The following is a 27,392-nucleotide window of genomic DNA, read 5'->3' as shown; positions in this document are numbered from 1 at the left end:
TGCTGGACAGGAACACTGAAACATCAAGTGAGAAACAGCAGGAGGCCATTCAGCCCCTCTAACCATCAGCAAGGTGGCGGCTGCTCTCCCATCTCAGCCACATGTTTCTGCCCGATCCTCATTTCCTCGATCCCTTCGGTCTCCACACATCTGCCGCCCTCTGTTCTATATGAGGACGATCACCGAGTCTTCACCGCCCTCTGTGGTGGGGATTTGCAGACATTCACCACCCTCGGAGTGGAGACATTTCCCCTCATCTCAGTCCCGGACAGTGCATCCCTGTTTCAGAGACTGGGATCCCTGGTTCAACCGGTAATGATGTTGTGCATTTCAATATGTTCACCTCTTAGTCCTCGATTCTCTAAATGAAAGGGTTATCGCATTTGATCTTTCTTCATATGATGACCCCAACACGCCAGGGATCAGTCTGGAGAATCTTCATTGCACTCTCTGTAACAAATACTCTCTAATCTCTCTGTTAATCCTCTATGGAATTAATTTCCATCTTCAGCAGCCCCGTGTTGCTTCAGCACCTCCCACCCCTGTCACTATTTCCACCTTCCCACCTCCCCTCTCACCTGGATCCACCTCTCTCTCCCCTGATCTTGACCCATCCCCCCCCCTCACCTCTTTTTTCTGACTCTTTCCCGTCCACACTCAGTCCAGAGGGAGGGTCTCGGCCCGAAATGCTGACGGTCCATTTCCATCCACAGATGCTGCCCGACCCACTGAGTTCCTCCGGCAGTTTGTTCTTTGGTCTGTATAACCCGTGTTAGTGTGGGGAGTGGGATTTTACGCCATATTCCAGGTACAATCTCAACAAAGCCCAAATAATTGTCACATTGCCCGGACCACTGGCCCCGCTTGCAGGGCAACAGTCTGCCGGTGTTTGCCCCCAATGTGGTGAATCCCTCTGCTCGACACCACCGTGGGCTCAGACAATTCCATAGATGAGCCCCTCCTGTCCCCAACGGGACAAACATCCTGTCCGCCCCCTCTCTCACCATCTTCATCCTTTCAATAAAATCCCCCCTCTCCCTCCCTCCCCGGGGAACCGGCATCAAACCGACGGGCCGAGCGGTCTCCTCCTACCTCTCAGCGATACATCAGACTCCGGCCGCAGGAGACGCTTCACAAACGCCCCAACTTCCCTCGGAGGGAAATGGAAATAAATCAGAAAGCGGACATTTACTTTGAGGTTTTCTCCGCTCTGATGAGGCGGTCGGCGCTCGAGCGGGAGACGGACTCAGCAGGGTAACGCCCACTCGACTTGTCCGCCTCCGCGACTGGTTGTAACCTGTTATTGACATCGCTTCGCACCAATGGGAATAGCGCAGCTTCTGAATCCTCTGTTGACTGCGGTGGGGGAAGGGGCTGGAACGTGATTATTAGCCCAGCCGTTCAACCGATAAAGCTCGAGCACAGCAGCGCGTGGGTGACGTAAGACACCGCGCACGTGAGTGCAGATCCCGGTGTGGGGAGCCCATGTGTGACGTCAGGCGAGTGGGGGTGTCTGACGTCACCTGTGACGGAGGGCTCGTATTTAAAAGCACCTTAATGGGCTTTTCAGCGGGACAACAACATTAATCACGGGTTTCATCACTGAATCCAGTGTTGTGGGATGTAAAGTCCCCTGTTATGTGTCCGGCTGTGCCGTGTTGTTGGTAGAGTGGGCAGCGTGGTGTTTGTGTCGATTCGGGTCACAACACCAGAATTGCCAGCGGGGTCCACACACAGTGTATTAGTCAACAGAAAACCTCTCGTCCCTGCAGTCTTTGTCTCCTGGTAAACTCAACACCCTGACAGTGTGGACCATAGATACCCCTTCCTCTCAGAGTCAGGGGATCATTCAGACAGCTGATCGCTGAGAGGAATTATATTTATTGGTCTTTAAAGTTCACCCAGATTCGTTTGGACGGATTTGATGTGGATTTCGGGGTGTCACAGTGAAAGGGCCGGACGGCCGAACTGTCTCCGTTGTCCAAATATCCTTCCAGGTGAGGCGACACTTCACCTGTGAATCTTCCGGGGTCGCCCGTTGTGTCCGCTGCTCCCGATGCGGCCGCCTCGACACTGGTGACACCGGCTCCTCCGCAGTTGTGCGGGGTAGGAGAGTTTTTTCTGGGGGGAGGCGGTCGATGATATTATTCCCTTTTGTGCGTGAGGGGTGGGTTTTGGGGGTTTGATGATCGGGATGCTATCTTTTTGATGCGGGGGTTGAGGTGGGAGTTTGATTTTTCTCTCTGAACGACTTTCATGCTCTTTCTTTGTTTCGTGGTTTTCTGGAGAAGAAAAAAAGCTCAAGAATTGTTTACGGATACCTGCTTTGATAATAAATTGACCTTTGAACTATCCGCTCCGAGCGGGACTTCCTGGTGTCCAAACATTTTCATTCCGATTCCCTCTGGGCAATCTATTGATGTTGAAAATGATTATAACATGATAAGGAATGGCTACAAGTGGCACATGCAACTTGTTCATTATCTGATCCAGAAACACGTTATGCCCAGATTTAAAAAGATTTGCTCAGCATTATGTTTCCTTGTGAGGCATTTCATCAGTTTGTGTCAGGGCAATCTTTTGATGTTGAAAATGATCATAAACCTCTGATTGCCTTGTTTTATGCGGGAGGTGGGGTGGGAGTGTGATAGATGCTGCCCGGCCTGCTGAGTTCCGCCAGCATTTTGTTTGTGTTGCTCTGAATTTCCAGCATCTGCAGACTGTGTCGTGTTTGTCATTTAACTCTCCGTTGTCCCTCCCGCTTCCGGCCAGTGCGCCTCTTTCGGGACCCCCGGCCACGGCTGGTGCAGCCAGGAACCTCCTGCTAAACGCAGGCGCAGTGCCGACCGTAGCTATTATTCTGTTCAGGCGTCTGTGAAGAAGGGTCTGATCACGGGTTTGGTGGAAATCAGGGGCCGGCTGCCGTGGAAGCACAACTTTGTGGGCCGAAGGGCCTGTATTGTGCTGTAGGTTTTCTATGTTTCTATGAAAAGTGCCGGGAACGAGCTCTGCCGGACGACTGGAGGCTCCGGGCTCTCCGGTCCCGCAGCCCCGGTTTTAGCTTTGCGCCCGAGCCCGGGCTGTGGGATCAGTTAGTTGTGGTTCCCAGGCTGGGAGGGGTTTGGGGTGAAGGGGATCTGTCTATGGGTGTGGGTAGAGGTTATGGGTGGACTGTAGTCGGGGGGCGGGGGGGGGGATGGTGGGTAGGGTTGCTGTTGTGAGAAAGTTGGATGATCGGACGTTCCGTGACCTGGGTCAAATAAAGTTGTAAACAGGGGAGGATCTGCTCTGTTGTATCGGACGCTCGCGTTTCCTTTCAGGAAGCAACAATTCTCTCTTCAAATTAATTACTGTTTAATCTTGCTGTTAACATTGTGTTTGTTACAAAGCCTCAGTGTATGGAAGAGCTGTCACCGTCATGGGCTGTTGGTGCATACTGGGATGGCGGTGGGGTGTCAGTGACCTCTGTATCAGAGAACGACACGGGTTTCTACATCCTCCTGTGAGGTATAAATGTCCTCACAGTGGGTTCGGATCAGCTGGCATATCTGGAGTTTGCAAAGGGAAAGGGAATAGGAGAGAGAGAGTTTTAATCAGCAAACCATCGTCCGGGATGGAGGGGTTCAGGAGCTGTCTGACAGATCGTTTTACAGTTATTGTATTTTTATATAATCTCACAGACGGTGACTGAGGGAGAAGCTTGTTGAGGGAGGATACCCGGGGGTGAGCAGGTCAGGCACGGTATCAGGAGAGTGACAGTGATGTGATTTCCTGTGTCACGGGTACAGACAGTCGTCTCAAGTGAGGAGTTTGTGTGGAGATGCAGCTTCCCTGGAGGTGGAGGAAAGAGGACACACCAACAGGTGGAACCAGCTGCGGGAAGACACGGTTTGTCAGGCCTGACGACGAGCTGAATATACCATAACCTTCAGACTGAATCAGAAAACCATTCTGAGGGTATTTGAAATGTCAGAAGCAGGGGAGATGTGATCCCATGTCTCCATCAGACCCTCAGTGAGATGGTTCCAGTTATAACGTGCAGGGGTAAAAGCACAGTGTTTGGGGTCTGATTTAATCACTGATTCTGACACAGTGAGAGGGTTAGTTTTGCTGTAAGGCAGCAACATTAATGGAAGAAGACACAGGAACTTCATCAATTGTCAGTTGTTTAGCAAAAGTGAACAATTTGTATGTTACCTTGACAGAAACAGATATTCCCAGTGGTGACAAAGGGGTGCAGTCTGGTTTATTTCAGGTTGGAGAGGGGTGTGGAGTTTTGAAATCAATGCCTTAGCATGTCCGGAGTGATGGATCACACAGCACGGAAACAGGCCTTTAGCCGGCCATACCTGTTCTGACCATCCACTCACTGTCTTCACTGGTCCCATTTATCAGCACTTGGTTCGTAGCCGACTGTATCTCGGCAGTTTCAATGCTCATCCTGTTCGTAAATGTTGTGAAGGGACCTGCCTCCACCACCACCTCGGGCAGTGAGTTCCAGGTTTCAGCTACCCTCTGAGTGAGAAATCTCTTCCTCAGATCCCTCTAAACCTCTTCATCCTCTGCTTAAATCTATGCCCTCTGATCTGTGACACCTCTGTCCCAGGATCGTGGTCGATATGGGCATCAGTGAGGTCTTTGATAAGGTTCAGCATGGTAAGTTGCTGTGGAAAGTCAGATCACACGGGATCCAGGGAGAGCTGGCTCACTGGATGCACAGTTGTCTTGATGGTAGGAAGCAGAGAGTGATGGTGGGAGGCTGTTTATTGAACTCGAGGCCCCGGCCTAGTGAGGTTCCCCAGGGTTACACCCCATTGCTCTCATTATTCATTGATATTTAATTATATTTACATTTGCACATTTTATTGAATTCTATGCTCCACTTGATCTTTCATTGATCCTGTTACTATTCTATAGATTTGCTAAGTGTTCCTGTAGGAAAAACAATCTCAGGGTTGTATGTGGTGACATATATGTACTCTGATAATAACATTTACTTTGAACATCAACCACTGCTACTTGCCACCTAGATCAGTAATTTGGTTAAGAATGTACAGGATATGGAGAGTAGGTTTGCAGCAAGTTCAATTAGTTTTTCTGAAATATATTAAGTATAAACTCTCCGCTGTTTCCCTCTCTGAACTTGACCACCCACTCCCCTGTCTTCCCTCTCTGCCCCGTCCTCCCTCTCACCCTGACATTGGACATGCGTTCAGGGTGCAAGTGAATTACTTTTACGGAATCTGAAGGGGGATTCTTCACTCGGAGGTTGGTGAGAGTGTGGAATGAGCTGTCAGTGGAAGTGGAGGATGTGGGTTTGATTTAGACTTTAAAGAGGAATTTGGGTGAGGACGTGGATGGGAGGTGTATGGAGGCTCTGGTGCAGGTAGTTGGAACTAGGCAGTAACAACAAAACAGGTCGGCATGGACCGGAAGGGCAGATGGGCCTGTTTCATTGCTGCTTAGCTCTGTGATTCTAATAATATTGTGTTTTGTAATTTCCACATTTAGTACATTGCTACTAATGTCTGAACCCAGAAATTTACTCAAACAAGAACTGAAAGACTCTTGACTGGCTACAGAAGGTGTTTACACACTGTGATACTTGCCAAAGGGGGTGTTACTAAGTACTGACCATGCAGGGTGCCCAAACATCTGCTTCTGGCCCTTATCATTTTTTGCTATTTTGAAACTGTAAAAGATGGAAATAAAATGTAATCTTGCTTAAAATATTAAAGAAATGTGCCATCTTTAACTTTATGCCTCTTGTAATCAGGTCATCTTTTACTCGCTTAGCTATTCACAGGAACAGAAATTTTGACTAGGGGTGCCCAAACTTTTGCATGCCACTGTATATAACCTATGACTTCCGAATTGCTTCCAAAAAATCCAGCCATTGCTGCTCTGTTTTCATCCCTGCCCGTGTTCTTTTAAAATCAATTTTGACCAATATTTCTCTCATGCCTCTCTAATTCTTTTTATTCTACATTTGACTTTAACTTCTCCTTCTCTAATGTCGGGGTGAATTTGATCACATTAAGATCACTTGCCTCTAAGGGTTCTTTGAAGTTCAGTGACCTAATTAATTCCGGTTCATTGCAACACCCAATCCTGAATAGCTGATCCCCAACTGGGCTCAACCACGAGCTGCTCTAAAAAGCATCTTGTAGACATTCTAGGAATTCCTCCTCTTGAGACCAACACCATCCTGATTTTCCTAATCACCTGCATGACAATCCCCCATGACTATTGTAACATTGCCCTTTGGCACGTATTTCCAATCTGCCATTGTAATTTCAGGACCTCATACTTACTACTGTTTGAAGGTCTCTGTACAATTCCCATTAGGGATTCTTTTTTAACATTTGCTGTTCCTTGATTCTACAACTTCCAACCCTTTGCCACCTCTTTCTAATGATTTTATCTAATATTTTACCAACAGAGCCACACAACCCCACTACCAGCTTGTTCTTGTCTACCTAGAGATTCTGCACCTTCCAACCCTATACAACATCTTTATAATGAGTTTAGTTAATATTTTACCAAAGGAGCTACACAACCCTACTACCGGCTCGTTATTAAGTATCTGAGAAACAAGAGGACCTGCAGATGCTAGAAATCTAGAGAACTACACACAGAGTGCTGGAGGAGCTCAGCATGTCAGGCAGCATCTATGGATGGGAATCAACATTTCGGGCCAAGACCCTTCACCGGGACTCTTGATACCCACGTATCTGGAATATCAACAAGCAAAGAAATGGAAAGTGGTGCGAAATAGGGAAAACCTTTGAAAAAAATTAGTTCACGGCTTAAAAAGTTCTGTCAAACAGAGCTCACTAGTTTACAAATACAACAAGGGCAATAAACACTTTCTTCAATACCGGCATTGACATTAATAAGAAAAATATATTGGTCCCATTTCAATCAGTAAAATTTACAATGGTAAATAAGAATTTTAGAAAGCTTTAGAAAAGAGCATTTACACTGAAACCCACTTAGATTAACACTACCTTGGACAGGAGGAAGAGAAATAACACATGAGGAAAGATCACACAACAGTCAGATAAAACTTCTATATTTTCAAGAAAAATGAACTGGATTCAGCACTCCATGTGTGTATATACAGTTGTGATATGGAATACAGATCAGAAAAATTAAATGAGAGGCCAACTCAGAAAAATAAATCATCACTCTGGAAGAAAACATTGAGAAGTGGAATGAGTATGGCATCGCAACAATCTGAGCAGATGAGATGTTGACAAGGAAGCATCGAGCACCTGACTGAGAGTTGGACACCTCTTCCCAGAAACAGAGGGGTTCCTTGCAGGAATACAGGACAAGCTGGTTAACAAAAGGGGGAAAAAATATCGAAAATACATACAATATTGTTTGTATTTAAGGCAGTAAGTGCAGAAAAGGCCAAGATAAACCAGACACAATCCAACACATTCCAGGATCCAGCAGGAATTTAACTCAATCTGATTACTTATAAAGATACAATATCATTCACCAAGTTCTTGCTTTAAATACTGACTCATGATTGCCCTCCATCACTTCATACAGGCACCGTAAGGTCAAGCCTGATCCAGTTTTAGAGTCAAAATCTTATAAATTATATGATAATCAATACATTGTTACAGATAGGCCAATCCATAATCACTATCCAGATATAATATTACAGGATAAACAAGCGGGAATAACACCCTCAATAGCTGAAACCATTCCCAACACAGATGTCACACGGGTATAGTTTGTGTCATCAGTCAAACCACCAAAAGATTTTCTCTATCAATCTGCTTCCAAATGTTGCTACTCTGTCATTTGTTGCCACGCCCCGCTGCTGATTCCCTTCTCATAATAAGTTCTTACCCCGACCATTGTCCAGATCCCCAAACTCTGCCCTGTCCAGACCCGCCTCTGGTTTCTGACCCTGCTCCATTGAACATCCATCTAATGGTTTCCCATTCTGCTTTCAGTCTTTAGAGGACAGTGGTGTTTTCAACAACCCTTTAGAAGCAGAGAAAATGACCCACAATGTGGAAATGAGCCATGAGTAAGGAGGGTAACTCCAAAATTAATTCTTCATCAGCCCAGAGATTTCAGGGGTAAAGAACATCTCAGTCAGAACTGCAGTCAGCTTAACTTCTTCAGTCTGCAGAGAATTCAAGGGAAAACACTTCACCCACAGAGTGGTGACTGTTTGGAACCCACTACAGAGAGAAGAAGAGGTGAAGAACAGGGAAAGATTTAAAAAGGACTATCCTGGAACAGAATCACTAGCAGGGTCCAGCCGGTCTGAGTTTACTCTCTACTGTACAATAGGTTGTGATGTAAATTCACCAAGGACCAAGGACAGGGTTTAAAATGGAACTGATTTATTTGTCTCAGATGCAGAATATTAAACTCCTGTCCCATTAAAGGTGAATGTGCAGCAGAAGAAACTCCTCCCATGCCCAGTGACCAGGGTGCAGAACTGGGTGTGGTGAGCAGCAGCAATAATTGCAGAGTTCAGCACCGACAGTCACTCTCGAAATTGCATTCAGCAATGGTGATGGACAAATATCCAGCATGAAGTTTATCGAAACTTTCTCCCCAGTGTGAACCCGGTAGTCTGCCACAAGTGTAACACGCTGTAAGGGTTCACTGCCAATGTAATGGTTTCTCTGTAGCAGCAATGTTTAGGTTACAACTAGAGATAACAGGGTTTTGGAATGAGAGGCTTTCCAATGGCAGAAATGTTTTTTTTCTTGTGAGTCTGGAAGAGAGATTATTGTGTTTTTTTGCTGGGGAGAGATGAGGAGACGTGAATGGAGAGAGTGGGCCCTTTTTCTTTTATTTTGTTTTCTTTACTCACCCTATAGTCAGAGAATGAATTATAAAGATCAATCATTAAATCACATATTGTGTTATTTCAGGGGACACACCACACAGCATCCACCCAAATGAGATTTCTTATGTTTGGCTGGGCTGGGTGGCTATCACCCCCTTATATTAAGCTGCTAGCCAAAGCGAGGGTTACATCAGTTAGATGACTGAGTGAGTCCCTTTCCACATTCACAGCAGCTGATTCGCCTCTCCCCACTGTGAACCAGGTAGTGTGTCATAAGGATAGATAAGTGAATTAATCCCTTCCCACATTCACAGCAGGTGAATGTCCTCTTCCCAGTGTGAACTCAATGATGCACAATTTGGCTGAGAGAAGCTTTTCCCAAAGTCTGACCAGTTGATCGGCCTCTACTCAGTGTGAATTCGCTGGTGTCTCTGTAATTGAAATGACTGAGTGAATGCCTTCCCACAGTCTGAGCAGGTAAACGGCTTCTCCCCAGTGTGAATTCGCTGATGTACCTTCAGTTGGGATGAACAAGTGAATCCCTTCCCACAGTCTGAGCAGGTAAACGGCTTCTCCCCAGTGTGAATTCGCTGATGTACCTTCAGTTGGGATGAACAAGTGAATCCCTTCCCACAGTCTGAGCAGGTATACGGCTTCTCCCCAGTGTGAATTCGCTGATGTACCTTCAGTTGGGATGAGCAAGTGAATCCCTTCCCACAGTCTGAGCAGGTAAACGGCTTCTCCCCAGTGTGAATTCGCTGATGTACCTTCAGTTGGGATGCACAAGTGAATCCCTTCCCACAGACTGAGCAGGTGAACGGCCTCTCTCCAGTGTGAACTCGCTGATGTACCTTCATTAGGGATGAGCAAGTGAATCCCTTCCCACAGACTGAACAGTTGAATGGCCACTCCCCAGTGTGAACTGACTAGTGTACCAGTAGTGCGTGTGACAGAGTGAATCCTTTCCCACAGTCTGAGCAGGTGAATGGCCACTCCCCAGTGTGAACTGACTTGTGTACCAGTAATTCGTGTGACTGAATGAATCCCTTCCCACAGTCTGAGCAGGTGAACGGCCTCTCCCGAGTGTGAATTCGCTGATGTTCCTTCAGATGGGATGACCGAGTGAATCCCTTTCCACAGTCTGAGCAGGTGAATGGCCTCTCTCCAGTGTGAACTCGCTGATGTACCTTCATTTGGGATAAGCAAGTGAATCCCTTCCCACAGTCTGAGCAGGTGAACGGGTTCTCTCCAGTGTGAACTCGCTGATGTCCCTTCAGTTGGGATGAGCAATTGAAACCCTTCCCACAGTCTGAGCAGGTGAATGGCCTCTCCCCAGTGTGAACTCGCTGGTGTCTCAGTAGGTGAGATGCCTGACTGAATCCCTTTGCACATTCCGAGCAGATGAATGGCCTCTCGCCAGTGTGAACTCGCCGGTGTGTCTGTAGTTGACATGATCGACTGAATCCCTTCCCACATTCTGTGCAGGTGAACGGCCTCTCCCTGGTGTGAACTCGCTGGTGTCTCTGTAGTTGAGATGACGCAGTGAATCCCTTCCCACAGTCTGTGCAGATGAACGGCCTCTCCTGAGTGTGAACCAACTTGTGACCCAGGAGGTCGATTGACCGAGTGAATCTCTTCCTACAGTCTGAGCAGGTGAATGGCCTCTCTCCAGTGTGAATTCTCTGATGTAGCTTCAGCTGATATGACCGAGTGAATCTCTTCCCACAGTCTGAGCAGCTGAACGGCCGCTCCCCAGTGTGAACGCGCTGATGTACCTTCAGTTCCGATGAGCAAGTGAATCTCTTCCCACAGTCTAAGCAGGTGTATGGCTTCTCACCAGTGTGAACTCGCTGATGTACCTTCAGGTTAGATGATGAAATGAATCCTTTCCCACAGAATGAGCAGAGGAATGGCCTCTCCCCAGTGTGAACTAACTTATGTCCCAGTAGGTCGGATGACCGAGTGAATCCCTTCCCACAGTCTGAGCAGGTGAATGGCCGCTCCCCGGTGTGAACTCTCTGGTGAGCCATTAGGTCAGATGACCGAGTGAATCTTTCCCCACAAATTCAGCAGATGACCAGCCTCTGCCCCAGTGTGATATACTGGTGTGTCCACAGGTGAGAAGACTGACTGAATCCCTTCTCACTCACAGAACAGGTGAATGGCCTTGCCCAGTGTGAACTTGGTGATGTCCCTTCAGTTGAAATTTCCAACTGAATTCATTCCGACTGTCTGAGCAGATGAATGGGTTTTCCCCCTTGTTTAAAATGACAGGCGTGCCAGTTGGTCAGATGATAGAGTGAGTCCCTCCCCACAGTCTGAGCGGGAAGGATGATCGAGGAAATCCTTTGCTCCACTTCTTAAATATCTGGATAGAGACAGCAAAACTGGTGTGCGGTGTTCAAGATTCCCATAGATTAATTCTTTGTCATTTTTAACCTGTAAAAAGATTTACAGAATCAATCAATGGGTGCAGGACAACATTTCAGATGAGATCACTTGAGTTGTCAAGGTGTGATCTGGCAACACACTGTTACAGTGAAGTTCAACCCAAGTTGGAGAGAGAAAACATCTTCTAACTGGGCACAGTGCTGGTATCTGGAATGACCACTAAACTCTCGGATATCCTTCCTGTGTCTATAAGAATGGGGTATTTCTGCCATCTCCAATCTGTGACCTGGCTCAGTTTGACTCTCTCCATTAGTATTATTCCCTGTTCCCACTGAGATGAATGGGTCCCTGGCCCAACAGTAACTGAAATACTCTCACACAAAAAGCCAGCAGTGCATTCCATGCACCCACCACTCACTGTGTAAAAAAAACTTACCCTGACATCCCCTCAGCATCTGTTTCCAAGCATCGTAAAACTCTGCTCCCTCGTGTTAGCCATTTCAGCTCTGGGAAAATATCCTCTGGCTATGCACACGATCAATGCCCCTCATCATCTTATACACCTAAAAAAGGCTCTTAACATAAACGAGGACATTACACATTATACATGAATGAGTTCATTTGCACGCTCACACTACCTATGTAGCAGGCCTGTAACGGGTAATGAAGGATTTTCTCACCAAAGCTTTTGTACATTGTCCATTATGTGGTTTGCTTGCTAAACTATGCTTTAAAAATTGAGATTTGCAAATATAACTCCACTTCTTCCCACTTGCAAATTCTCCAGCAACTTTTGCATCACCACAATACACAGATGTAACACCAGTTTCTATATTGGACATAAATATTTCCCCTGAACCCACCTGAGGAATTGAGGATATATAAAAAAAATCATTTTGAACCTATGTAATCTCTGGCTAAAAGAATAATTGGGACTGAATTGGAATTTTGAACCGAAGTGAACTCAGTCTTCAGCATTTAGCTAAGACAGGCCCATTACAAGCTCTCTGCAGCTTGCATAGAGACACACTGAGAACTGATAACATTATACATTGTACTCTCATTAGCTGATAACATTATACATTATACCGTCATTAGCTGATAACGATTGTACTCTTGTTTGAGTAAATGGAGGAGGACTCACTGATAGGACAGGAATGAACTTCTGTTTGTAATTAAACAGGGCCTTGCAAAGGGAATAACTGACAAGGACTGGACAGTACATCCATCAGTAATTAAAGCCTTGATTTAGCAAACTCTCAATTCTAAGTAATTAAGTTTTGCACCAACAGACGTGTTGGGTGTACCAGTTCAAATAACATCTTGCAAGAGTAATGTATGGGCTTGATATGTACAAGTATACGGCTGTAACCTGAGTCCATAACAAGTCAGTCCAGTTGTTAAGATGGTGGCAGTGCTTATGTGCCTTCCCTTTGACAACTGGGTCTCAAACTCCTGCAGGAGAATGCACAATAAACTGTGGTGATGATAAGAAACTGGGCTCCCGAGTTTTATTTGGATTCAACTTTCAACATTTGTCATCATGAACAGGATCCCAATACAGGGAGTGCCAAGCAGACGGGCTGAACAACTGGCTGGACCACTCTGGGGACTGCAGAGACTGACCAGGTGCCCAATAGGTATTTTAACTTTTGTCGCTGTCCGTTAGTTCCTTTGGAGGTACAGTCCCTCACCCAAGGCTGATTGCTTAGCTTGTGGGCAGGAGGCAGATGTGCCATGTAAATTAATCAATTGCGCAGGAGGTGCCAACCGGGTAAATTTACCTGATTGATAATTGAGCAGGAGGTTTTGTGCCGATTAAGTGACAAAGAGAACATGGGTCAATTGCAGTCGATTGAGAGTTTTCCAGACAAGGAAAAAGATTTTCAAATGTTGAGTGCAGCGCTGAATAAGAAATCGGGGAACAATATGTGGCCACTGGCGGGGAACCTGGGATATTACCTCATGAGAATAAGCAGTAAATTTGATATGGAAAATGAACTGTGGAATGAAGTGGAAATTGTTGTAAAGGGAATGGAAGGAAAAGCAGATGTGCAGTGGAACAGAATATTATTAACAAGTTGGAGTAAGAATGCATGTGACAACGGGATAGAGGTATGTACTGCAAAGGTTGGGAGACGCTAAAAGTGAAGTGTGAATGGGTGCATGGATGCCAAAAATGAGAGCAGGAAAAACAAAGTAAGCAAACCAAGGCCAGCCTAGATAGGAGAGAAGGGCAGGAACGTCAGACAGACAGATATACTTTATTGATCCCGAAGGAAATCGGGTTTTGTTACATACTGATAGGGAAACAAGGGATCCCAAACCCATGTCTGTCATACCGACCCTGTTTGATAGATAGATAGATACTTTATTCATCCCCATGGGGAAATTCAACATTTTTTCCAATGCCCCATACACTTATTGTAGCAGAGCTAATTACATACAATACTTAACTATTTAAATACATTGAATGGTAACTTAAGCTCAGTCCTAACCCCGGCACTTTAACATATCTTACTCCTGGCGGTTGAATTGTAAAGCCGAATGGCATTGGGGAGTAGTGATCTCTTCATCCTGTCTGAGGAGCTTTGCATCGATAGCAACCTGTCGCTGAAACTGCTTCTCTGTCTCTGGATGGTGCTATGCAGAGAATGTTCAGGGTTTTCCATGATTGACCGTAGCCTACTCAGTGCCCTTCGCTCTGCTACCGATGTTATACTCTCCAGTTCTGTGCCCACGACAGAGCCCGCCTTCCTTACCAGCTTATTAAGACGTGAGGCGTCCCTCTTCTTAATGCTGCCTCCCCAACACGCCACCGCAAAGAAGAGGGTGCTCTCCACAACTGACCTATAGAACATCTTCAGCATCTCACTACAGAAATTGAATGACGCCAACCTTCTAAGGAAGTACAGTCGACTCTGTGCCTTCCTGCACAAGGCGTCTGTGTTGGCAGTCCAGTCTAGCTTCTCATCTAACTGTACTCCCAGATATTTGTAGGTCTTAACCTGCTCCACACATTCTCCATTAATGATCACTGGCTCCATATGAGGCCTAGATCTCCTAAAGTCCACCACCATCTCCTTGGTCTTGGTGATATTGAGACGCAGGTAGTTTGAGTTGCACCATATCACAAAGTCCTGTATCAGTTTCCTATACTCTTCCTCCTGTCCATTCCTGACACACCCTACTATGGCCGTGTCATCAGCGAACTTCTGCACATGGCAGGACTCCGAGTTATATTGGAAGTCTGATGTGTACAGGGTGAACAGGACCGGAGGACAGTGACCGTGATGAGGAGTGGGCACCACCCGACCCCGTACCTCTCCTACCTTACCAGGGGCCAAGTGCACCCAGTGCCCCCAAACCCCAATGGTGGTTGCTCGGGTAACACAGCAGGACAGGGAAGGGAGGTTCACTTTACTGTAAGATCCCGAATGGGAATACTGAGGATTATTCCGAGACAGGGAGGGAAGAATCTAATAAAACCACAGAGTTAATGGCTCCACAAAGACAATTCCCACCCGAATGCTGCCCAATCCACGAGCAGGAGGAGCGACAGCCCTCAGTGATCCCTGTGTATGCACCCTGGAAGCCTCAAGAAATGATAATGATCATGAATCAGGCCCCAGATAGAAAAGAAAAACCAGCACAGTTTGCTCAGTGTGTCCGCAGTACAAAAATGTTTACTGCGACTCCACAAGATTCTGCATGACGAGGGGTGGAAATGGAAGGCAGATTTGAGATACCAAAGCTATCAGGAGTTACAGGTGGGAAAACATAGTGAGAATGAACAGACAGACCAGATTATTCAAGCCTTGGGAAGGGCTCTCTAGCAACCTATAAACATCACTAAAGTACTTGAATGCAAACCTAAGCCTGGGGAATCGGGACCAGGCTATTGAGAGTGATTTGTGGCCTGCTACGGCACTTTCGCAGGAGACCAAGCCTTTAATGATGGGAATCTGTCCCCCAGTTCAATGCTCTACTGTTCTATCGCTTACCAATATAGATAGCCAAAACGATTAAAAATAATATGGATTGGCCTGACAATGACCGAAATCGAATGTGATGAGCTTTGACATATCATTGCGACCTGACTTTCGAATCCCGATCAACCCTGAAGGGAACTAATATTAAAGGTGACTATGTTCAGTGGAAAGGAGGATGTGAGTGGGCTATATCTGGGGATCAGAAATGGGAACAAAAACCTACCAACGGACAGGTGGGGACAACAACACATTTAGAAATTGACAAGCAAGGATGCTTCCTACTGTGAATTCTACCCCTGAAGAAGAGCCCAATGTAATATTGCAAGTTGCTGAAATTTCATTTCTGTTTATGACTGATGTGGAGGCAATCACAACCACTCTCGATCAGGAAATAGGATCGGACAAGGGATTCAATCTATCAGACACTACAATCACTCTGTCTGGGTTCGAAGACACGGAACGTATGTATTCACGTACCCAGCCACTGCAGCTGGAACTCCAGGGGAACCAGTGTGAGGTTTCATTTACAGTCACCACCAGTCCGGGGGTGTAATCTAGCAGGGAGAGACTTGCTCTGTCTGTTGGAAGTTGAGATTCTCTGCACAGATTCTCTATCACCCTGCAACTGGCAAACAACCGACAGCTTCCCCAGTTTCTGAACCCCCCCCCCCCCAGTGGTGGGCACTTAATCTGGACTCCAATGCGTTTGAACCCCTTCCGCCAGCGGTCGACTCTCATGTGACTCTGTGCTTTGATAGATAGATAGATAGATACTTTATTCATCCCCATGGGGAAATTCAACTTTTTTTTTTCCAATGTCCCATACACTTGTTGTTTCAAAACTAATTACATACAATACTTAACTCAGTAAAAAATATGATATGCATCTAAATCACTATCTCAAAAAGCATTAATAATAGCTTTTAAAAAGTTCTTAAGTCCTGGCGGTTGAATTGTAAAGCCTAATGGCATTGGGGAGTATTGACCTCTTCATCCTGTCTGAGGAGCATTGCATCGATAGTAACCTGTCACTGAAACTGCTTCTCTGACTCTGGATGGTGCTATGTAGAGGATGTTCAGAGTTTTCCATAATTGACCGTAGCCTACTCAGCGCCCTTCGCTCAGCTACCGATGTTAAACTCTCCAGTACTTTGTCCACGACAGAGCCAGCCTTCCTTACCAGCTTATTAAGACGTGAGGCGTCCCTCTTCTTAATGCTGCCTCCCCAACACGCCACCACAAAGAAGAGGGCGCTCTCCACAACTGACCTATAGAACATCTTCAGCATCTCACTACAGACATTGAATGACGCCAACCTTCTAAGGAAGTACAGTCGACTGAGGTACAGACCCTACGGGGTGCGTCACTGAGGAAAGCCAATATTATGCACCCCTCGAGGGACAGAATTTCCCATTCACGGTGATTGGACACATTAAAGGAAGAGGGGGCAGTTCATTACTGTCCGAAGTTCTGGATTTCCTTTGGTGACAGACAGGACTGGTGGTTCCCCATACCAGCATCAGGATTTGCCCTGGGTTCCCTGCCTACACCCTGACAAAACAAGCCTCCAGCACCAAGGAGACTGGCAGGATTTCCTGTGAGCTAACCCCGATACTGGAAGGAGTTGGAAGTGAAGACGGGACGGGACACTGGCTGTGACCAGTGGGGTACTGCAAGGTTCGGTGCTAGGACCGCAGCTGTTTAAAATTTACATTAATGATTTAGATGAAGGCATTAAAAGTAACTAGCAAATTTGCTGATGACACAAAGCTGGGTGGCAGTGTTAAATGTCAGGAGGATGTTATGAGAATGCAAGGTAACATGGACAGGTTGGGTGAGTGGGCAAATGTATGGCAGATGCAGTTTAATGTGGATAAATCTGAGGTTATCCACTTTGGTGGCAAGAACAGGAACACAATTATCTAAATGGAGTCAAGTTAGGAAAAAGGGAAGTACAACGAGATCTAGGTGTTCTTGTACATCAGTCAATGAAAGCAAGCATGCAGGTACAACAGGCAGTAAAGAAAGCTAATGTCATGCTGGCCTTTATAACAAGAGGAATTGAAAATAGTAAAGAGGTCCTTCTGCAGCTGTACAGGGCCCTGGTGAGATCCCACCTGGAGAATTGTGTGCAGTTTTTGGTCTCCAAATTTGAGGAAGGACATTTTTGTTATTGAGGGAGTGCACCATATGTTCACAAGGTTAATTCCCAGAATGGTGGGACTGTCATATGTTGAAGGATTGGAGCGACTGGGCTTGTATACACTGGAATTTAGAAGGATGAGAGGGAATCTGATTGAAACATATAAGATTATTAAGGGATTAGACACGCTGGAGGCAGGAAGCATGTTACCGCTGATGGGTGAGTCCAGAACTAGAGGCCACAGTTTAAGAATAAGGGGTAGGCCATTTAGAACTGAGATGCGGAAAAACTTTTTCACCCAGAGTGTGGTGGATATGTGGAATGCTCTGCCCCAGAAGGCAGTGGAGGCCAAATCTCTGGATGCATTAAAGAGAGAGTTAGATAGAGCTCTTATAGATAGCGGGGTCAAGGGGTATGGGGAGAGGGCAGGAACGGGATACTGATTGTGTATGATCAGCCATGATCACAGTGAATGGTGGTGCTGGCTAGAAGGGCCAAATGGCCTACTCCTGCACCTACTGTCTATTTTCTATTATCTAGTAAAACTCTCTTTTAATATTGACCAAACGCAAGGCGTTGTACCCAATCTCTGAGCAACTGCAGACCATGAAGTCGGCCGCACCAACTGCCTCCTGTCCGGATCACCGTGAAAGAAGGACAGACTCTCCCATCCATTCTGCAATACCCCCTCTAGCCTGTCCGGATCACTGTGAAAGAAGGACAGACTCTCCCATCCATTCTGCAATACCCCCTCTAACCTGTCCGGATCACTGTGAAAGAAGGACAGACTCTCCCATCCATTCCGTATTACCCCCTCTAGCCCAAGACACCGTTTTATGAGGATGGAAGCTCTTTTCTGGATCGAGCAGGAAAGCAATATTCTGACTATACGATAGTGATGGACAGTGAATTAATTGAGCAAGCCTCTTTAGAAGCAGCTTTTTCCACCCAGAAGGCTGAGCTGTTTGACTAGTGCCTGTATCCCAGCAACAGACAGAAGTGGGAACATTTACACAGACTCCTGCTATGCATTTGGAATGGCACATGACTACGGGGCTCTCTGGGAACATGGGGATTCCTGACTTCCTCTGGCCACCCCATTAGTAATGCCACCTTTGTAAACAACTTACTCACCGCTCTACAGCTACCTCGAGTTTTGGCTATTAATAAATGTGCAGCCCACACCCGCACGTCTAACCTGGTCACTAAAGGCAATGCTTCAGCAGATTGGACAGCGAAAACTGTGGCAAAATCCTCAGTAGTTGTAGTCCCCTCGGGTTCCTGTCAAACAACCTTCCGTGACTTAAGCAGAACGGGTTTGCCAGACATGCGGGAGGTGCGTACTTTTCAGGGGGACGTCTCCGAGGAGGAGCGCAAACAGGGCTTCTGATGGGGTGCCAGAAAGACCCCGACCCAGGTTTTTGGATCACCCCAGCGGGACAGGTTTGTGTTCCTACACAGTTTTTACCAATATTGTTTGATTATGTACATAATTGTACACACCTGGGCCCTGCACACCGGGTACGACTCCCTTGACAGTTGGACCTTTCTCGTGTCTACAAGTTGATTTTATTGAATTGCCTAGAGTAGATTGCTATAGATACTGCTTAGTTATTATAGATATGCTTAGTAGATGGATTGAAGCAATTCCATCTGCCATCAATCCTGCTGACTGTTGTGAATGTATTATTACGGGATATAATTCCCAGGTACGGCCTGACAGAGATGCTGAGCTCTGACAATGGCCCACACTTTGTGGTGAAAGTAAATGAAGGAGTATGTAACAAACTAGCTATCAAGCAACAATTCCACTGTGTATACCACCCACGGGCCGCTGGCAGAGTGGAAAGAGCCAATGGCACTCTGAAGAGTAAACTGGCCAGACTAACAGCGGAGACTGGACTCACTTGGTTGAAGGTCCGACCATTAGCCCAATTCCACATGAGGGCTACCCCACAGGGGAAAACAGGGTTGTCACCAGCTGAAATCATTTCTGGATGGCCCACGAGGACACGCTGGGAACAAAGTCTCAGCATTAAAGGCAAAGTGAATAAGAATAAGGAACCTTGGTTCTCGAGGGATATTGGAACTCTGATAAAGAAGAGTGAGATGTATGACATGTGTAAGAAACAGGGAGCAAATAAGGTACTTGAGGAGTATAAAAAGTGCAAACAAATACTTAAGAAATCAGGAGGGCTAAAAGAAGATATGAGGTTGCTTTGGCAGTCGGGGTGAAGGATAATCCTAAGAGCTTCTACAGATATGGGATAAATTGGTCCTATTGAAGATCAGAGTGGTCGGCTATTTATGGAACCAAAAGAAATGGGGGAGATCTTAAATGGGGTTTTTTTTGCGCCTGTATTTACTAAGGAAACTGGTATGGAGTTAATGGAAATAAGGCAAACAATTCGTGAGGTCATGGAACCTTTTCAGATAGAAGAGGAGGAGGAGCTTACTATCTTGAGGCAAGTCAGAGGAGATAAATCTCCAGGACCTGACAGGGTGTTCCCTCGGACTTTGAAGGAGACTAGTGTTGAAATTGCAGGGGCCCTGGCAGATATATTTAAAATGTCGTTACCTACGGGTGAGGTGCCAGAGGATTTGAGGATAGCTGATGTTGTTCTGTTGTATAAAAAAGGCTCTAAAAGTAATCCAGGAAATTATAGGCCGGTAAGTTTGACGTTGGTAGTGGGTAAATTATTGGAAGGAGTACCAAGAGATAGGATCTACAAGCATTTAGATAGACAGGGACCTATTAGGGCAAGTCAACATGGCTTTGTGTGTGGTAGGTCATGTTCAACAAATCTATTAGAGGTTTTCGAGGAGGTTACAAGGAAAGTGGATGAAAGCAAGACAGTGGATGTTGTCTGTATGGACTTCAGTAAGGTCTTTGACAAAGTCCCGCACCGGAGGTTACTTAGGAAGATTCAGGTACATGGTAAGGTAGTAAATTTGTAGTAAATTTGATTAGACATTGGCTCAATGGAAGAAGACAGAGAGCGGTAGTGGAAGATTGCTTCTCTGAGTGGAGGCCTGTGACTAGTGGTGTGCCACAGGGATCAGTGCTGGGTCCATTGTTATTTACTAACTATATCAATGATCTGGATGATAATTTGGTAAATTGGATCAGCAAATTTGCTGATGATACAAGGATTGGAGGAGTAGTGGACAGTGAAGAAGGTTTTCAACGCTTGCAGAGGGATCTGGACCAGCTAGAAAATGGGCTGAAAAACGGCAGATGCAGTTTAATACAGACATGTGTGAGGTATTTCACTTTGGAAGGAAAAAACAAGGTAGAACATACAGGGTAAATGGTAGGGCACTGAGGAATGCACTAGAACAGAAGGATCTAGGAATACTGATTCCAAATTCCCTAAAAGTGGTGTCACAGGTAGATAGGGTGGCAAAGAGAGCTTTTAGTACATTGCCTTTATGAATCAAAGTATTGAGTATAAGACTTGGAATGTTATGGTGAGATTGTATAAGGCATTGGTGAGGCCGAATTTGGAGTACTGTGTGCAGTTTTAGTCACCGAATTACAGGAAGGATATTAATAAGGTTGAAAGAGTGCAGAGAAGGTTTACAAGGATGTTGCTGGGACTTGAGAAACTGAGTTATAGAGAAAGGTTGAATAGGTTAGGACTTTATTCCTTGGAGCGTAGAAGAATGAGTGGAGACTTGATAGAGGTATATAACATTATGATGGGTACAGATAGAGTGAATGCAAGCAGGCTTTATCCACTGAGGCTAGGGGAGAAAAAACCCCAGAGTATTTGGGTTAAGGGTGCAGGGCGAAAAGTTTAAAGGGAACATTGGGAGGGCTTCCTTACAACTGGTTCTTCTGGGCACATTCAGTCTCACTCCCAACCATTTCCTAGCTTCCTTTGTACAGGTATGTAATGTCTAAAGGACCAGTGTTTGAGAAAATGAGACTCACCAAACTTTCTCCTGACTGAATCAATGGAAACCCTGAGTCATATGGGTTCTCTCCAGTTGATGCTCTCAGTCCTCGGGCTGGTTCACTTGTTGCTGTTCCCACGTTTTCAGTTGTGGTTTGCTTCCAGTTGCGGTTTTTCTTCCAATAAATCTCTCACCACAGGTCTAACTTTAACCAGAGAGATAATGAAGCACATTAACAATAAAAAGGAGAACCAAACATTTCTGCTTAATGTTACTCTGAACAAAACTCACTGACAGTTAAACATTGAAAGCAGATTTAATGATCTCTGTGAACAATCTTTTATTGTCCCTCACATGTCACAAAACAATATGGGATAAGAAGGAGCCATCATTCAGTCATGGTATGATACAAGACACAGGAACAGAATTAGATGATTCGATCCATCTGGTCTGCCCCACCATTCAACCATGGCTGATTTTTGTTCCAACACCATATTCCTGTCTTCCTCCTGTAACCCTGCAGCTACTTAGCAATCATCAATATATTAATTTCTGTCATAAATATACCCAAATGGCAGCCTCAACCAACCTCTGTGGCAACAAATTCCACAGATCAGACATCTTTTAGCCAAAAAATTTTTCTCATCTCAGTTTTAAAGAGAAGTATCTTTACTCTGAGACTGTGCGGTCAGATCACAGACTCTCCGTCTAATGGAAACATCCCCTCCCTTTCCAGTGTATCCAGGCTTTTGAGCATTCGGTAGGCTTACTTAACCATACATCCCCCCACCACCCCCACCGTCCCTCTGAACTCCATTGAGCATAGGCCCAGACCCATCAAATGCTCCTCAAACATAAAACCAATCATTCCTGAGATTATTCATGTAAACTTCGTTAGCAACAACTGTACTGAACACATTTCCAGCAATAACAGACAAAATGGTACCAGATAATTGACAGGGAAAAGTTGTGCTTTCTTTACTGATGTACTATCACAGGACGAGTCATTTCCATTTCCAGGTTAAATCAGGTCCATTTCAGGAAACACAAATCAGTCCAAGGTGAATGTAATAAAAAGAAACTGGAATTACCAGAAACACTCAGCAGGTAAGGAACAGCTTTGGGATCTATAATTCAGGTTAATAACGTTTCATCCGAATGACTTCAAACATTTCAGATTTTAGTGCAGATCTCCAGCAACTTGAAATTCTGCTTGATTTCCACCAATTTTACTTGGATCAAAAACTGATATCCCAGGACCCAACCTCACAGAGTCGCACAGCTGAACCTGCCACTCACCGACCCTGAGAGTCTCTTGGACTCGAGTCCCATGCTTAGTGACGTTTCCTGGGGTTACACCCATTGCTACTTGCCATCTATGTCAATAATTTAGTTGAGAAAGTACAGGGTATGGGTAGAGAGTTTGCAGCAAGTTCAAACAATTACTTTTTTTGAAAGACAGTCAGTATGAACACTCCCCTCTCTTTCCCTCTCCCCACTCAGAACTGACCAAAAGCTACTTCAGAAGGTGCAAGAGTAACCACTGCGAGGGAATGGGAGTGGTTTCAAAGGGCTGGGCTGCTGGAAGCACATTACCTGACCTGGACTGATTGCATATGGGTCTGACAGAGGCATAACTGGTACTTCTGGGCACATTCAGTCTCACTCCAACTATTTCCTACCTTCCTTTGTACAGGTATGTAATGTCTATGTGTGTTATTGGGTAACCACTTGTGAGAAAGGACACTCTGTGTCGTATGTGGATTTAGAACAACGACGGATAAGACCTACAGCGACTGTTATCCTGTTTTACCACTGTGGAATTTGTGGAATTCAATGTAATTGCCTTCTCTCGACATTCACCTTGGATTACAAATATCTCTCTCTCGTCATTGATTCCGTGGATGAACTGAATTTCATACTTTCCCATCTCAAGACTTTGAGCTTGGTATTCCCTGAGCTCAGTGGTTTGGGAGTTACATTTACACATATGTGTACTCATAACACTTTTAACTTTTGATTATTTTGCTTAATTTGTTATATTATAAGTAGATACAAATAAAGACAGTGGTTTTAACATCAAAAAAGGTAAAAGGGTTAACACTTCATTAAAAAAATAGCAGCCTGTTTTTCTGAAAGAAACTGCTGATGATCAACCAATGTACTAAGCCAGGGGTGGGCAAACTTTTTGACTTGTGGGCCACAAAGTGTTCTAAAATTTGACAGGGGGGCCGGACCAGGAGCAGATGGACGGAGTGTTTTGGTAATACACCTCATAAGAGAAAATAAAATATCATGGGATATGTAGAAAACATGTGCTTTAATTTCAATTGAAAATGAACAAATGCATTGCAACAAAATATCTGTCTTTGAAGTGCCATGGTATTTAGCTATTTATTGAAATGACTTTTAAAACACTGAAAATTAAATGAATAAAGTACAGCTTTTTTAATAGTAACAGTTATTATTTTAAAGCACTGAAAATTCTGTTATCCTTCAAGATATTATCATCATCACTCTCCTCCTGACTGTCTTTATTTCAAAAACGGTAGGAGATGCAGGTCTACTTGTCCTGCTCCTTCTTATTCAATTGTCCCCTGTGCCAAAACTCAACAACGACCAGCACAAGGTCAGAACAGTGACAGTGCCCCAGTATGCGGAGCGCGTTATTTGATCTGGAGCGCATTTTTTATTTTGAGAACGTACGTGCACCTGCGCACTACTCATGTCCATCACTTAACAGAAATGACATGTAACATGTAAGGCTTATTGAAAAAAATATTTTCAAATGCATTTTTTACATAACACAACGAAGAAACTTATTTTTAATTTCAGTGGGAACAGTGTTGTTGGTCTCCCTTTTTAGCCAGCGCATCAAAGTCTGGATTTAGTTTTGTTGTGGTGAAAACGCCAGAGTTGCGGGGGAAAAAACGTTAACAAGGTTTATTAATATAATTTCATCAAGTTCTGCGGGCCGGATTAAAAAGCTTAACGGGCCGCATATGGCCCCCGGGCCGTAGTTTGCCCATGCCTGTGCTAAGCCATGCTGAGCCATATTTCTTCTTGAGGGTAGCTAGCTAGGGTTTCAGGATGCTTCTCTCCTTGTGCACTCATGTGTAGAGATAGGACAGCGTCAGTCTACTCTGTGTGTGTAAGCCATTAGGACTATTTTGTAACTTGTCTTTAGGGATGTCTTGTAGTAAGTAGCTTTGGCTCCAGCCTGTCTTGTGTGGGTAGTATCTGGATGGATATATCTGTGGTGTAAGAGGAATTGTTGGTCAGTTACTGGATTCGGTGGGAACAGTCATTGACTGTTCCTGTTTGAGGGACTAACTGAGTAAGCCCCGGGTACTTGGAATAAAGAGTTTGTACTTATACGGTCTCTGAGAGACTTTCTCCGGATTCGATTTCCACAGAATGGGAGTGGTTTTAAAGGGCTGGGCTGCTGGAAGCACAGTATCAGACCTGGACTGATTGCAACTGGGTCTGGCAGAGGCATAACTGGTTCTTCTGGGCACATTCAGTCTCACTCCAGCTGTTTCCTACCTTCCCTTGTACAGGTATGTAATGTCTAAAGGACCAGTGTTTGAGTGAATGAGACTCACCAAACTTTCTCTTGACTGAATCACTGGAATCTCCGAGTCAGATGGGTTCTCTCCAGTTGAAGCTCTCAGTCCTCGGGCTGGTTCACTTGTTGCTGTTCCCTCGTCTTCAGTCGTGGTTTGCTTCCAGTTGGGTTTTTCTTCCAATAAATCTCTCATCGCAGGTCTAACTTTAACCAGAGAGATAATGAAGCACATTAACAATAAAAAGGAGAACCAAACATTTCTGCTTAATGTTACTCTGAACAAATCTCACTGAAACTTAAACATTGAAGGCAATACAGTAATGATCTCAGTGAACAATCGGTTATTGTCCCTCACATGACACAAGACGATATGGGATCAGAAGGAGCCATCATTCAGTCATGGTAAGACATAAGGAACAGAACTAGGTGATTTGATCCATCTGATCTGCTCCACCACTCAACCATGGTTGATTTTTATTCCAACACCATATTCCTGTCTTCCTCCTGTAACCCTGTAGCTACTTAGCAATCTTGAATATATTAATCTCCGTCATAAATATACCCAAATGGCAGCCTCAGCCAAACTCTGCAGCAACAAATTCTACACTTCAGACACCTTTTGTCAAAAAATGTTTCTCAAATGAATTTTAACAGGAAGCATCTTTATTCTGAGACCGTGCTGTCAGATCACAGACTCACCGTCTAATGGAAACATCCTCTCCATGTCCACTGTATCCAGGCTTTTCAGCATTCGGTAGGTTTACTTAACCATACATCCCTCCACCACCCCCACCGTCCCTCTGAACTCCACCCCCACCATCCCTTTGATCTCCAGGTCCAGAACCATCAAATGCTCCTCATACATAAAGCCGATCATTCCTGAGATTATTCATGTGAACCTCATTAGCAACAACTGCACTGAACACATTTCCAGCAATAACAGACAAACTGGTACCAGGATAATTGACAGGGAAAAGTTGTGCTTCCTTTACTGATGTACTATCACAGAATGAGTCATTTCCATTTCCACGTTAAATCAGGTCCATTTCAGGAAATATAAACCAGTCCAGGGCGAATGTAATAAAAGGAAGCTGGAATTACCAGAAACGGTCAGCAGGTAAGGAAGAGCTGCGGGGAGGGGAACAAACTTTACATATCAGGTTAATGACGTTTTGTCAGAATAACTTCAAACATTTACAGTTTTTAGTGCAGATCTCCAGCAACTTGAGATTCTGCTTGATTTCCACCGAATGACAGACTGGTGACAGTGAGGGGTGGGGGAATTTCCAAACACAGTTTGAACACCAGACTCACGGGTCTATTCCTACTGTTGTAAACTCGAAAAAGCCGATCCGGAGACGTCAGAACTCACCACAGCTACTGAATTAATGATACATACTACTGTATAAAAGATTCAAAAATGACAAAGTTAGAAGAAACAAAAAGAACTTTGTCATATATACTTTGACCCTCACCAAATTTTTAACAACACACCATAGAAAGTTTCCCATCCGGACACTTCACGTTCTGCATGGTAACTGCTCCGCCCGAGACTGCGAGGAACGGCACAGACCTTCGGATACAGAGCAGCACATCACAGAAACCATTCTCTACCCCGAGACTTCCCAGTCCCTCGGTAAAGCAGGCAGTGAAATCAAACCTGGGACGTTCTCCTTTCTCACCCACCCCACTCCGGGAGAAGACACAACAGCCATAAAGCTCCAGGACAAATGTGAGGAGCCTCAGGAAACGAGGAGAGTTCGGGGAAGGTAATGAGACTCAGCGGCCAAAATCACACCACGTGATCTGGCGTCACAAAGCGGAGGGCGGGGCGAATCTGCGGCACACAGCCTCACGTGACCTGTCGGCGGGACTACCATTTCAATTCTGCGGAAACAGACAGCCTGGGTTTGGATCGTTCAATGCAGATTAAGTGAAGTCGACACATTTCTGACGAGCCCAGATAGTTTGGAAACAAATGAATTCCTGGCCCTCAGTTCGGGGCTCACGGCCAACATCGGACCTCCCCGCTCGGGATCGGTCTCAATACTCACCGATGGGAAAGAGATATCTTCGGCCCGCAGACAGCGATCCCGACGGAAGAGACGAAAGTCTTTCACGAACACACAGCCGACCCACTTCAGCTCTGAGCGAAGAGGATAACACCGTCCACCCGGAGACTGTGAACATGCGCGAAGAGATTGTTACATCATCGGGAGGCGGGGCCTCCGAAACAGACGCGCAGATGCTGCCCATCTGCGGTTATATGGGAGGGGCAAACGGGATCACGTGTCAGGATTGGTGACACCGCCCCCCCCCCAGGCAGAGACTCCAGCTACTCATTAGTCTGTGGACAGAAGCAAACTTGCCGCTCACATCTCCTCTCACCTTAAATGTATTAGACATTTCAACCCCCAGGAAAAATATATCGGCTGTCCACTCTATCTATTCCTCTCGTAATCTTATAAACGTCCATCCAGTCTCGCCCCAGCCTGCGCCGCTCTGGAGAAATCAACACAAGTTTGTCCAGCCTCTCGTTACAGCTCATGCCCTCTAATCCAGGCAGTA

The 27,392-nt window shown here is 45.4% G+C and overlaps 2 protein-coding genes across 4 annotated transcripts in view; one reads left to right on the top strand and one right to left on the bottom strand.

The window, feature by feature from the left end:
* The window catches only part of LOC140722119 (uncharacterized), a 1,111,870-nt gene that overhangs the window by 31,067 nt on the left and 1,053,411 nt on the right, over window positions 1–27,392 (top strand). The window lies entirely within an intron of this gene.
* Window positions 8,331–27,013, bottom strand: LOC140722124 (uncharacterized). Its single transcript, XM_073036927.1, has 6 exons — window positions 26,879–27,013; window positions 24,862–25,028; window positions 21,294–21,461; window positions 11,658–11,796; window positions 9,850–11,269; window positions 8,331–9,681 (listed from the first exon to the last, which is right to left on the bottom strand). The coding sequence occupies exons 5-6, from the start codon at window positions 10,858–10,860 to the stop codon at window positions 9,235–9,237; spliced, it is 1,458 nt and encodes a 485-aa protein (XP_072893028.1). The 5' UTR covers window positions 10,861–11,269; window positions 11,658–11,796; window positions 21,294–21,461; window positions 24,862–25,028; window positions 26,879–27,013; the 3' UTR covers window positions 8,331–9,234.

The sequence above is a fragment of the Hemitrygon akajei genome, unplaced genomic scaffold (assembly GCF_048418815.1).
Source record: "Hemitrygon akajei unplaced genomic scaffold, sHemAka1.3 Scf000069, whole genome shotgun sequence".
NCBI classification, from domain to species: domain Eukaryota; kingdom Metazoa; phylum Chordata; class Chondrichthyes; order Myliobatiformes; family Dasyatidae; genus Hemitrygon; species Hemitrygon akajei.
This window is presented reverse-complemented; position numbering and strand designations above follow the sequence as displayed.